At 47.5% G+C, this 13,761-nt stretch overlaps 1 protein-coding gene across 2 annotated transcripts in view; it reads left to right on the top strand.

The window, feature by feature from the left end:
• Ngef (neuronal guanine nucleotide exchange factor) overlaps window positions 1-13,761 on the top strand; it is a 99,248-nt gene that overhangs the window by 23,584 nt on the left and 61,903 nt on the right. Inside the window, exons 2-3 of one of the 2 annotated variants that reach the window (XM_050123154.1) lie at window positions 2,212-2,546; window positions 6,712-6,826. In XM_050123154.1, the coding sequence (XP_049979111.1) occupies window positions 2,285-2,546; window positions 6,712-6,826 (377 nt within the window). In that variant the 5' untranslated portion in view covers window positions 2,212-2,284. Of the gene's footprint in view, window positions 1-2,211; window positions 2,547-6,711; window positions 6,827-13,761 lie in introns of those variants that run through there. The other variant, XM_050123155.1, reaches the window with a different exon arrangement.

Here is a 13,761-nt window from a genome sequence, read left to right as displayed (position 1 = left end):
CTCTCTCTCTCTCTCTCTCTCTCCCTCTCTCTCTCTCTCTCTCCCTCTCTCTTTTTCATCTGCCACTCCTGTCCTCAGAAACCGGTCTCTGCCCTCCTCTCTGCGCCTTCTCTCTCCTCTTCCAATAAACCTCCCATGTGAGCCCTGCTGCACGACATGACTTCTCTTCGCAGCGCTTTCTAAATGACCACAGTGAGAAGCAGAGATGTCAGGCTAGGTGGGGGATCCCTGAATCCTCAGATCTCAAACCCTCTCCTTCCTTCAGTGAGTAGGGTCTTTGTCCCCCTGCAGCTCTGAACTGCCAAGCTCCTGCCTTATATTTAGTCATGGTTTTCATTCCAGCCTTCTTTTCTGCCCGCAGAAGACAGAGAGACCTAGCTGTTCCTGATTCACCAATTCCTCTTTCCCGTTCCCTGTGGCCTGAGCAGTTATTCTCTGCTACGGAGCCAGGGCAGGGTCCCCTGCTCGTCTGGCTGGGACAGACACCTCTTTAGTTCTTGTCCTTGGCTCAGGGATACGTTAGCTTAACTGCAGTCACCGCCCCTGTTGACTCAGGCTGAACTCGTGGTTACGAGAATCTTCCCATGGTGCTGCCGGGGCTGAGGCTCCTCAGCACATTTATAAATGTCATCCCTCCTGGGAACTCTTAGAAGGGATGGGACATTAACAATCCGACCACAATATGGTCTTTTGGCCACTGCAGGTGTTCTTTGGACACCCGAGGTAGCAGCATTATGCTTTGCTGGACTGGGACCTCACAGATCACAGAGTGTTTTCATGGATCAAGAAACTATGCCTTCTAGGACAGCCAGAGCTATGTAGAGAACCCTATCTCAAAAAATCATCACAAAACAATATTTTTTGTTGTTGTTGTTTTAAGCCAAGTATAGTGGCTCACACCTCTAATCCCAGCACTTGGGAGGCAGAGGCAGGCAGATCTCTGTGAGTTCGAGGCCAGCCTGGTCTACAAAACAAGTTCCAGGACAGCCGCAGCTACTTACATAATGTGAGACCCTGTCTTGAGAACAAAGCAAACACAAAGTAAAAGAAATGGTGACCAGGGTGGAAAGTGGCAGCCTCCAGATCCCACGAACTCAGGTAGCACTCCAATGCCTGGCCATATTGCTCTGAGGTAGGTCCTTTCTCAGTGAGTCCCTGCCTCCTAAGGCCTTCATGCAACTTGCTATGTATATGGAAGCCTGCTTGTGGGATGCAAGCAGACCTGCAGACAGGTAGGGAAAAGCTGCTGTCCCTCTGCATGCACCACGGGGGTGATTCTTGCATGTGGGTGCCAGGCCTCAAACCTGCCTTGCACAAAGCCACTCTCCCTCTCCAGGGAACCCTTAGCTGAGCTGCTCCCCTGAGAATAAGGTGTACAGCTGGACTGGAGAGGTGTGGGGGCCCTGTGCACAGTTCCCACTGTCTCTGTTTTAGAGAAGGTATAAGACTGCTTAAGTGTGCCCGAGTCTCTAACCCATAGAGAAAGCAATGACAGCTCTGACCTATGACCCAGAAAACAGCTCCTATATACACAGCATCTATGCGTGACTTTTGCAACCATAAAGACTCCATGGCTTCACCACCCAGAACACTGTCCCGCCAGTGTGGCACCCATTCTCAAAAGACCCCTCAGGTTTCTCACTACCTCAGAGCCCCGTCCTGGAAGGAAGTCCATGTCAGAGTTGTCCTGGAGGGAGATGACCCTGTGTGACTCCAGGCCATGGGACAAAGCTTCTTATACAAAGAGACCACCAACTCAGCTGCACTTGGCCTCTAGATGATGGAAGAGCTTAGATGTGGAGTTCAAGTTTGCTTGGACCCCCGTGAGGCATGCCGATGCCAGCACCCTTTCCCCTTGCCCTGCAGCCTGCCCTTCCCTTCCCCCTGCTCTCCTAGGCTTCTCTCGCAATTTGGTGCTCTTTGTCTGGAGTTATTCAGGAATATTTACTTGCGAGTTAGTTATACAAACCACTCTAAGCATTTTCCTTAAAGTGCTGCTTATGAATAGGACAAATAAGCTTCAATTACACGACGATGCACGACTGCCTCCAAATGAGCGGTTTGCGCTGCAACTCGGGTTGGCAAAGATGCGATTGGTGGGGTGTGTGGATTATCCCAAATCTCATCAACCCTGAATGGAAAAGGATTCCATGCTCTGAATGGGCCACTTAGCCCAACAACGCTGACAATTCTTCTCTGTCTATCCTAAAGCCCTGAAGACTGATGAAGTCAGGGAGGTGACTGACCCCAGCAGCCCTGCTGAGAAACCATTAGTCCCGTTGCCATGGAGACCAAAGACTCTGCAGACTGGGAACAACCTCAGAGGAAATCAGTGAGCAGTTTGTGGGAAAGCAATCACGGTCCCGCTGAGATGAGGCCTGAGTTACTTCCAGAGTCCAGGGAGGCACCCGAGGCTGGTGAGCAGGCTGAAGATGAAGAGCCCCGCTGCCTCATCCCAATCCAGAGGAATTCCATCTTCAATCGTGCCATGAGACACAAGCACAAGTCAAGAGGCAAGTCTGAGCAGAGCGCCAATCACCAAGCAGGTCAGTACCGGGCACACCTGTCATGTGAGCTACTGATGTTCGGAGTCTCATGAAATGAAAGGAGACCCAAAGGCACTGGAAATGGCCAGGGTTGGGTCCAGTGAGGTGGAACACTTGAGGTCATTTTCCCATGAAGAATTCCCTTTCCCATAGTAGGACATCATGTCCTCTTCCGAGAAAGGGTCACCTTAGGTCATACGACATGACAGGCTTCTCCTGAAAGGACACAGTGAAGTCATATATGAATGTCTTCGTGCAGGGAGATGGCAGTGTCCACATCCTGTGTTATTTGGGAACACAAATCTCCTTACTGGTGTCAGTCTAACCTGCCTTGTGCTGTCCCTGCCAGTGGCGGGGTTTCTGTCGCCATGAATATACGTGAGATTAAAATCTTGGGAGGGGGTCTTTGGGCTGAGACCCCTGACTCTCTCGCATCGGTTCTGGTACATTTCATCTGCTCAAAATATATACTTGTTGAGCAGAATAAAGTTCAGAAACTTCTGTCAGTAGGGCCTGCCACAGCGGTGGACACCTTTCCGTGGGGCTGTCCCCAGGACTCTGAAGGGACTGTGTTGGGACTGCAGAGTGTGGGGTGGCTTCCCAAAGCCTGGGCATGACAGCTGTCCTCCGAAAGCGTGTCACCCCTAGTGTGTTGGAGGTTCAGGGGCTTTGCTGGCTATTTAGAAACAGCCATTAAACCCCGTATTGTAGCAGCTCTCAGCCTTTCTAATGCTGCGGCTGTTTAATACAGTTTCCCATGTTGTGGTGACCCCAACCATAAAATTGTTTTTTTTTGTTTATTTTTTATTTTTATTTTTTTTTTTCGAGACAGGGTTTCTCTGTGGCTTTGGAGCCTGTCCTGGAACTAGCTCTGTAGACCAGGCTAGTCTCGAACGTAATTATAATTTTGCTACTGATATGAATCACAATGCAAATATCTGTTTTCCGATGGTCTTAAGCAACCCCTGTGTTCATCCCCCCAAAGGGGTCACAACCCACAGGTTAAGAATCACTTCTGTGCCGGTTGTTTACTAGCCTAAAGTCAAACTATCCCCAATACAGAAAGACATACTGTCGTTTCTCTTGATTGTGGGGATGGCTGGGGGCCTCCCCTCACCAACAGTGTACCTGGTCTCCACAGCCTGGCTTATGGGACTGAGAGGTGGGGACAGCCTTGTCCAACCCTCTAGTCATTTCAGTCTAGGGGTCACAGTTAGAAGGCTCCCTTGCACCCCACCTGCATCTCGTCTTCCCACAGTCTAGATACTGGTTTTCATGCAACACAGGATCCTGGAGAGATGGGCAGAAGACTTCAAACCCTGGGGGGGGGGGGCTAGACTCAGCTTCATGTGGTCATCACAGCACATGTGGTCAGTCCAGGGGGGGGAAAGAGGGGTTGCAGGAGACCCTGACTCTACCGCTTGAGGGTGGGAATATTTATGTCTGCAATTTATCACGGACACCGAGAGAGTCCTGGGTCCAAATAGAATGGATGCAGGGACGCAATACCTAAAACACCACCGTTGCAGAAGGTGGTATTCAAGGTCATTTTAAACCTTTCAGTGGCCATATTAAAAATTACAAAGAGGGGCTGGAGAAATGGCTCGGTGGTTAAGAGCACTTGTTGCTCTTGCAGAGGACCCAGGGTTCAGTTCCCTACACCCTTGTGGTGGCTCACAACCATCCATAACTCCAGATCCAGGGAACCTGATGACCTTTTGTGACCTTTGTGGGCACAGGCATTCATGTGGTGTATGTACCTACAATGCAGCCAAACACTCATACACATAATATAAGTAAATCTAAAAGGTTTTTAATAACAAAGAAATGAATAAGGTTTATTGTAGTAATATGTCTTATTAAATACAATAATATGCTGGGTGATGGTGGCGCACACCTTTAGTCCCAGCACTCGGGAGGCAGAGGCAGGCAGATTTCTGAGTTCGAGGCCAGCCTGGTCTACAGAGTGAGTTCCAGGACAGCCAGGGCTACATAGAAAAATTAAAAACAAAAACAATCATTTCCAAAATATTATCCTGTGTCCTATAGTTAATAATTAGTATAAAAAGTATCAGTGACCCAGGCACTATGTATATATGTATATAAATGTACACATGTGCATAAAAATGTACATATATGTATATAAATGTACATGTGTATACAAATGTGCATGCGTGTATATAAATGTACATGTGTATATAAATGCATGTATATAAATATACATGTGTGTATGCAAATACACATATATGTATATGAATGTACACACGTGTATGTAAATGTAGATGTATGTATAAAATACACATGTGTGTCTATAAATATATGTGTATCTGTGTGTAATCCCACACATCTATAATCCCAGTAATAGACAGGAGGACTGGGAGTTTGAGACTAGCCTGGCTACATAATGAGACGGGTCCTTATAAAAATGACTTATCAGTGAGCCAGGTCCTTTGTGTGCACTGTCTTTGAATCCTATTGAGCATCTTATAGCACAATCCTTTGTGTTCACTCGCCAAATCCTCACGGGAAATAAATACTTGATCTGTATTTAGATCTCATAAAATGTACAGTCAAAAAAGTAAATTTACATACCCAAATTGTTCCAAATATTCTTAGTTTTCCCATCATCAAACCGCCGCTCTGTTTTCATGTTTGGATTTAAGTTGAATGAAATGGAAAATGCATTTCTCCAGCCACATCAATCGTATCCCAAGTATGTAAGAGCCTCTCGTGAACAGTGGCTGCCCCTATTGGACAGAGCAGGCGTGTAGGGTATAGAAAAATATGTGTAGCTGCCAGATCTGGGGCCACAGGGACCTTCTGTAATGGGAGGCAAGGCGGGTATATTCATTAGCTTTCCACTGCTGACAAAATACTCAAGATACAGCAACTGGGAGGAAGAAAAGTGTCCTGGGGCTCACTGCTGCAGGAGGGGTTCAGTCGGGGCTTCTCGGGCTGTCCTGCTCTGGCCAGAGACGAGCAGGGTATCTAGATGGTGGCCAGTATATTGGGAAAGTGAGGAAGAACCAGTCAGAGAGAGAAGGAGGGTCTAGGAAGAGATAAGCCTTCCAGGAGATAGCCCTATGACCAGCTTCTTTCCCACGCCCCACCTCCTCCTGTGTCCAGCAGCTCCCAACAGCACCACCAGCTGGAGATAAAACTTGTAACATGTCAGCCTCTTAGGTACATTTCGTCCACCTGAAGGTGGCAGAGGGCTGTGTCCCGGAGGAGGGTCAAGAGGGTGACAGTGGAATAAGGAGAGAGCCCGTAGCTTCCCTTAGCCAAACCCGAGGACACAAATGGAGGCTAGAGCAGGGTCAACCCCCTTCCCTGTCACCTACAACAGTGCCACCGGTGTTCAGCCCACAGATAAGTCAGTCTCATTAGAGACAGTCTGGTGGCTAAAGTGACTCCTCACCCCTCTCTGGAGTTAACTCTCCAGGACTACCTGAGATTCCCCGACCCACGGCCCAGCGGGAAGCCCGGCTCTGCTCCACTGTGCAGGATGGCAGACAACACGCTCCAGGCCATCAGACATGTCTGACCTGTGCCCTGAGAACAGAAGAAGACAGCAGGCACTCTGGGCTCACCACGTGCAGATTGGAGCTCCAAGGCACGGGACTTTCCCCCATGTCATCTGCTGAGAATGTGCCCCTTGTGGACCCTACCACAGCGGCAGCATCGCTTGCCCACCGGGCTGATGGGGCAGTCGAGACCTGCTGTGACTGCCCACTGATTAGGACTCAGAGGTTGAGATTAGATGTGAAGGCGTTGACAAGCTACAAATGTTTGTCCAGAAGTGAGCTCACAATGGCAGCTTTGTGGTCCTTGAAATACCAGCCAGGCTCACACGTGAGCTTGCTGTTATGTTTCCAGTGCCCACCCCCACTGTGTGTAAGTGTGTATGTACACATATATGAAGATGCTGGTATCTTAGTTAAAAAGTCCATGGCAATGACATCCCAGATCACCAAATACCACACAAGGCATAGCAAATATCCCTTTGGAGAGTGAGAAGAGAGGCCACCCTCACTCTTGGGGTGACAGTAGGGCTACCCTCACTCTACCTTCTTCTTGGGGTGACAGTCACTACTGTCACTCATGGATTTTCCTGAAGGGGAGAGGTGCGTATTTTCTAACTTGCTCCATTTTTTAAACGCCACAGATTCGTCAGAAAGTGGGAAATCTGTAAATGAACCCTTGGCCTTGAATCTGCCCCGGGGAGGAGTGTCTCCCTGGAGAACAGCAGCACAGAGAGTCACAGGAGCCCAGGAAGCCAGGTGAGCCGTGCAAGCCTAGGAGGGTCTGGGACTGAAGGGCATGGCAGACACCCACACTACCGAGTCCTCTCAGAGCTACAGGGAGTTGTTTGTCTTTTTTGTTATTTTGTTTTGATTTGAGACAGGATCTCATATAGCCCAGGCTGCCCTCAAAAAAAATCACTAGATAACCAGAGATTATTTTGGTGTATGTGTGTACATGCACGTGCACATGCGCATGCACGCACGAGCACTCCTGCATAAGCGATTTGCACAAGTCAGTTCTTGCCTTCCTCTCTGGGTCCCAGCTTATAGCTGCGGAACCAGGACTTGAACTCGTGATCTTCCCGCCGCTGTCTCCCTAGTGCTGGGATTACAGACAGGATGCACTACCATACCAGGTTCACGTGGCACCGGCGTTTAAACCCAGGGCTCCTACATGCCAGATGGCCACTCTACCACCTGAACTGCACTCACAACTGCTTGCTTTAATTCCCCTTACAATGATTTGGCTGCTTGCATGTACTTTGTTTTTAAACTCACAACTTTCTTCTGTAAAAAAACTATTCCATCACAAAATAGAAATTTGGAGATATTATGCACACTGGGGATCAGAAAAGGAATATTATGGTTCCACCACCCTAGAGAGGCTTTAACAAACTTCGCCTGTGTTTGGTCTTTTTCCTGTGCATTTTATGCATCTTACGCATGCTTTCTCTCCATCAGACAGCTTCTGCTATTCGTTCTGTTTTCTGTCTACTCGTGTATCACAAACAACAGTGTTTTAAATCATTTTCTATGCATATGTGGACCAGCCAGCCATACCATGTGCTGTAGGGTGATTGGACTTGGATTTATCCATTGCGCTCTTATTTGTAGGGTATTTGTGTGTGGTACCAGTTAGAATTGAACTTAGCTCTTGCCGTAGTTAGGGTTACTATGCTGTGATGAAACATCATGACCGAAATCAATTTAGGACAGAAAGGGTTTGTTTGGCTTACACTTCCATGCTGTTTGTCGTCAAAGGAAGTCAGGATGGGAACTCATACAGGGTAGGAACCTAGGGGCAGGAGCTGATGCAGAGGTCATGGAGGGGTGCTGCTCACATGGCTTGCTCAGCCTGCTCTTATAGAACCCAGGACCAGCAGCCCAGGGATGGCATCACCCACCCTTCCTCATTGATCACGGAGTAAGTGCTGTATAGACTCGCATGCAGACAGATCTTATAGAGGTATTTTTCTCTTATTTTTTAAACTTTATTTTATGTTCATTGGCATTTTGTCTGTCTCAGAAGCCCTGGAACCGGAATTACAGACAGATGTGAGCTGCTGGGTGGGTGCTGGGAATTGAACCTGAGTCCTCTAGAAGAGTAGCCGGTGCTCTTAACTACCTAGCCATCTCCCCAGCCCTGGAGACATTTTCTTAATTAAGGTTCCTGCCTCTCAGATGACTTCAGTTTGTGCCCAGTTAACATAAAACTATTTAGCACATTCCTTATAACCAAATGCCACACGACCCAGTTCACCATAGTGGGTGTCTACTTGGCTTCTGTATAAGAGAAGTCTGAAGATCATGACTGAAATTCCTTTCTGCCATCTGTTAGGATGACTCCAGAGCTCCAGCCGTTACAGCTACAGTTCAGGAGGGAAGATGGGAGGGGTGGATGGTTCCTGCCAGCTCCCCGCCTTTCTTTTAAGAGGTTTCCTTGATCCCACCGACACTGCTTACATCTCATTGGCTAAAACCATGCTGTGTGACTCTTCCGTTAGTGTCAAGGACACTGGGAAAGGCATCTTTTCATGTCAGGTCTGTTTCTGTCCCTCGCTGTCCTGGTTGTCACTCTAACTCACTGTGGCTTCTCAGTTCTGCTCTAACACATGATGGCCCTGATGACCATGAAGGTCTCATTGGCTCTCCTCTTGCTTTCGGGTGGTGCTCATTCAGGTCACTTGCCCATCCTTCTTTTTATGTTTGCAATTCTTATATTTTTTTTTCCAAGACAGGATTTCTCTGTGGCTTTGGAGCCTGTCCTGGAACTAGCTCTTGTAGACCAGGCTGGTCTCGAACTCACAGAGATCCGCCTGACTCTGCCTCCCGAGTGCTGGGATTAAAGGCGTGCGCCACCACCGCCCGGCTGCAATTCTTATATGTTAAATAAAAGAATGCATGGCCAAGCCAGGCATGGTGATCATGTCTGTAATCTCAGTACTCAGGACGCAGAGGCAGGAGCATTACAGTGGATTCAAGGCCACCCTGACCTACATAATGAGTTCCAAGGCAATCTGGGCTAAGAGTGAGACCTGGCTCAAAAAAATCCAAAAAAAAAAAAAGTTCTGTCCTGAGATGCGCACTGCACACATTGATACCCCGTGAGCATAGATTTTTAGTTTTGCTGACAGTAACTTATCAATGTTGCTGTCTCATTGCTCATTGCTGTATTTGCTGTCTAACAAATATCTGACTTCCACAGACCATCATACCTTGAGCTCTGCACTTCGGTCTTGCGGTCCATATGGCCATGCAGCTGCTTCGGTGCCGTTTACATAAACCGCTTTTGGCTCCTGTCAGTGAATGGCATCCGTGCCTTGCCATACCTTTTTTTTTTTTCTTTCTTTTATGTGTGTTTCATTTTCTGAGACAGATATAACCCGTGCTGACCCTGAATTCACTACATAGTCTAGCCTGACCTTAAAACGCATGGAGCTCCTGCTTCAGCCCCCTAAGAGCTGGGATTGGAAGTTATGCGTCACTAGGACCAGTTCGTTGATCCTTTTTTAAAAAGCCACCATACTGCACACACGCAGGTGGGTTTGTCGCTAGACTTTTCATTGATCTCGCTGATTCTCCTTATGCCCGTACTGCACTGTCTTAAATTCTGTAGCTTTATGCTCTAGTAGTGTGGGCCCTCCATCATCCTTCTTTTTAAAGACAAGCCTATTTTAGGTTTTGTGTTCCCATATACATTTTAGAATCAGGATGTCAATTTCTACTCTCAAAAATATGTCTGTTAGGCTCTGCAGTTGAAATTGCATGATCCTTACAGATAAATTTAGGGATCCTTGACTCCTTAAATTGTTCAGACCATGATTACATCCCAACTTATTTAGTTATGAATATATCCCCTCTATTTAGATATTTTAAAACTAAGCCTGCGATGATGCATATTTTAAATCCTTGTGTGTGTTGTTCATATGTGCATGGGTATTCTTGGGCATATGCGTGTTCATGCGTGTGACTATAGGTGTGTGCACTACAGTGTTCCTGTGGAGGTTAGCCCTTGCCTTCTACCTTGTGTGAGGCAGGGTCTCTTGTTCGCCACTATGTAAGCTGGGCTAGCTGGCCTGCTCACTGGCTGACAGTGATGGCTTACAGTGATGACTCATGGTGATGATGGCTTGCAGTGATGATGGCTTGCAGTGATGATGGCTTACAGTGAAGACGGCTTACAGTGATGGCTTGCAGTGATGACTCATGGTGACGATGGTGTACAGTGATGATGACTTGCTTACGGTGATGGCTTGCAAGGATTCTCCTGTCTCTGTCTCCCATCTCCATGGAGACACTGAGACTACAGATGTGCATTAGTATGTCTGGCCTTACATGGATTCTGGGGACCTGAACTCAACTCCTCAAGCTTGAGTGGGAGGTGCTTTATCCACTGAGCCATTCTTCCTGCCTAGTTTTAGATGTATCTTAATTAAATTTGTCCCTGTTTCTTTGCCTTTTTATCTTATTTTATATGCTAGTGTTTTGTATGTCTGTTTTTAACCTTATTTATCGATGAACAGAACACATTGGTAGTGCATAAAATGCAATAGGCTTGGTTAAATGGGAGATGTAATATAAGTTTATCTAGTATTCGGTGATCTTGACAGAGTTGCTTATTTGCTCTGTTTGTATCACCCCTTACCCACAGACTCATACCCACTGTGAATACAGTCTTGTTTCTTTCTTTTCAACCTCCGGGGCTCTTGTTTTTCCTGCCATACAGCACTAGCAAGGGATGGGAAAGTTGAATGGAAGTAGCCACAGTAGACATCCATGTTTCATTCCCTGGCACAGGCTGCTTCAGTCGAGATCAGAAACCTATACACTTGATTAATTATAGAAAACTCCTGAAATTCCAAAGAATCTAAGAAACAAGCCGGTCTTCACAGGAGTTGAAACAGTGGCAAGAGACAGAAACACTCAATCAGTTTCTCTGGGGTTCTTCCTTCCTGCTTTTTTTGTCATCTGTTTCTGCCCAGCTTCTTCTCCCTGTTTGCCCATAATCGAAAGAGCAGCCATGCCAATGTGACCTTTCACCGTGCCCTCCACAGCCAATGAGAACTTCCTTCACATTTCTTAGAGAAGAAAGACCTGTGAAGGGAAAGAATTGGGTTGGCCACGTTTGGGTCAGGCGTCTACCTCTCTGATGATTAGTTAAAGGAAGAGAGACCAAGATCAATGGGCCAGTCACACTCAGTGGGACCTGCATCTGCAAGACCTAACGTGAGGGGCTAGAGAGATGTCTCAGTGGTAAAGATATGGTTCGGTTTCAAGCAGCTACAAACGGTGGTTTATCACTGCCTATAACTATAGCTCGAGCATATATCTGATGGCCTATTCCTGCATCTGCAGGTACCCACACATGATATATATATTTGTGTCACACAGACACAAAATGATCTTTTAAGAAAGAGAAAAGAAAGTCAAGGAGAGTCAGGCATCCCTCGGTCTCATCAGTTAGGCCCTGGGTCTCACACAAGAGAACACCGATGGCAGTGTGTACAAGGTGAAAGTCACAGATGGAGGTAGGAACAGGAGGAACCAGAGTCTGCAGACTAGAGGGCTGGGGTCTTCAGAATGGCTGCAAGAACCACCGGCCTCTAGTTTCTGAGCAGACTGGGTGGTGTTGATATGGGATGTGCATCATGCTGTCATGGTTAGTACTTATCCTCCAGGTTCTAGAATTGTCTGCAGCTTACCTGAGCGTGTTTCCCCAGCACTCTTCCATGTACCATAGAGCAGTGGGAGTTACAATGGTGCTGAGCTCCGCGCTTTCCAGAGGGGCGCTGGAAGGCGCTTCTGTTTGCTGAGCTAATTACAGCACATCAGAATTAGAGTCTGTGCGGCCTTTCCAGGAGAGTGTGTTTCTAGTCTCCTGAGGTACAGAGGGCAAAGGTGTACCAAAGAAATGATTCTGCCAAGTCCGGGGTAGTGATCCAATGAGTTTACTGGGGTTTCCCTACAGGAGGAAGGGTAGGGGTTGCTTGCACGAACACAAGAGCAAATCCTGTCCCAACTCATAAAACTGCATCACTGGAGACCCCCAGACCAGCTGCTAAACCAGCGAAGAGTCCCATCCTGCCTGCCTGCTCCCAGCGATGGCCTATTGCTCATGTAACTTAACTAGGTGGAGAGGTTATTAAGCACCGGTGACTATGGTCCACTGACCCGTCTCCAACATGGCCACGGCCGTGAACTCTCTGGCGCCACACCAAAGGCTCAAGTGTGCCATCGTGAGTGTGAATTGCTGAAGCTGGGCAGGGACCAGGTTCCATATTTGAAACTGTGTTTCCATGGAAACACACAAATGGCACAAACAGTTCCTCGGGGAGGGGGGGGGCAGCCTGTTCATTGGTGCTTGTTTGGGTTGTTGCTACAAACCAGCCTTACAGTAAGAAAGTTTCTTAAAATAAAATACAACAGGAGTGTAAACAAGCCCCGAGAGACGCGAGAAGTAGTATTAACCAATTGCAACCTAGAAACTCTTTCAAAATTCCCATTTTCAGCCAACACACTGTGGACCCAGGGGTGGGGGTGGGGGGAACGTTGGGAGTCGGGGGTGGGGCTTCAAGCGTTCAAAGATGAGAAATTTTGGCCGCAGGTCAAATGTCTCACGGCGCTGGGAAATGATTGTTTATTTCCTTGGAACAGTCTCACGGCACGAGAGTTATTCTTCGGCCATGTGTAAATCTTTGCATCTTTCGGAGAGACAGTCTGGAATATTTTGGCTGTGTCAAGATGATGTCCAAGATTTGCTCCAAAATAATCCAGGCCGAGGAGGGAGTGGAGGAGAGTGGAGATAAAACACGGGGCCCTGAGCTGAGAACTGCTGGGCTTGGGGTGCAGGCTCGAGGAGATCCTCATACTCTTCTGTCTATTCGAGTGTGCTTGAAATTTTCCATAATAAAAAGGATTATTTTTAAAAAAATTAGGTTCATTTTTGAAAGATTTTTAAAATGTTGTTTATTTGTTTATTGGTCATGCTGGGCTAGGACCCAGGACCTGGTGCAAACTCAGGGCACTGAACTACATGCTACATTCTGGAACTTATTTTAAAAAGAAAACAAAACCTTTTAAAAAGGAAACCTTTTCCTTTTAAAAAGGAAAAAGGATGATCTTCAGAGAAGTGGCCCGGATCCCAGATCCTTGAGGCCATATCTGATGTTTCCAGGAGTTGAGAGAGCCATCAGTTCTTACAGTCTTACTGTCCACGAAGGCCACCCAAGGCACCCAGAGGGTGTTGACTATATAAGCCTGAAGGTAGGCCAGGCCAGGTTCCATTCCCACCTCATGAGTCCTGCACATGATTCCTGTACACAGGCACGCTCCTACAGAGTCCGGAACTTGGAGCCCTCCACCCCTGGATTCTCAGAGATACACCCATGCAATGGCCAAGTGGCTGCCATAGCGGTGCAGCATTCTGAGTAACAGGGTGTCTTGGTGTTTTTCTGTGGGAAAAAAAAAAAACCATGACCAAAAGCCCTGCAGAGAGGAAAGGGCTCTCTGGCTTGCACGTCCATATCACTTGTTCATCAAGAGAAGTCAGGGCAGGAACTCAAACAGGACAGAAACCTGAAGCAGGAGCTGATGCAGATGCCATGATGGGAGGTTGCTCACTGACGTCTTGCTCAGCCTGCTTTCTTATAGAAGCCAGGACCACCAGTAGGGATGGCACCACCTACAATGGG

Source organism: Alexandromys fortis, unplaced genomic scaffold (genome assembly GCF_014885135.2).
Source record: "Alexandromys fortis isolate MF-2015 unplaced genomic scaffold, M_Fortis_MF-2015_v1.1 scaffold_213, whole genome shotgun sequence".
Classification (NCBI taxonomy): Eukaryota; Metazoa; Chordata; class Mammalia; order Rodentia; family Cricetidae; genus Alexandromys; species Alexandromys fortis.
The sequence above is the reverse complement of the archived record's forward strand: the minus strand, read 5'-3'. Positions and strand labels throughout refer to the sequence as shown.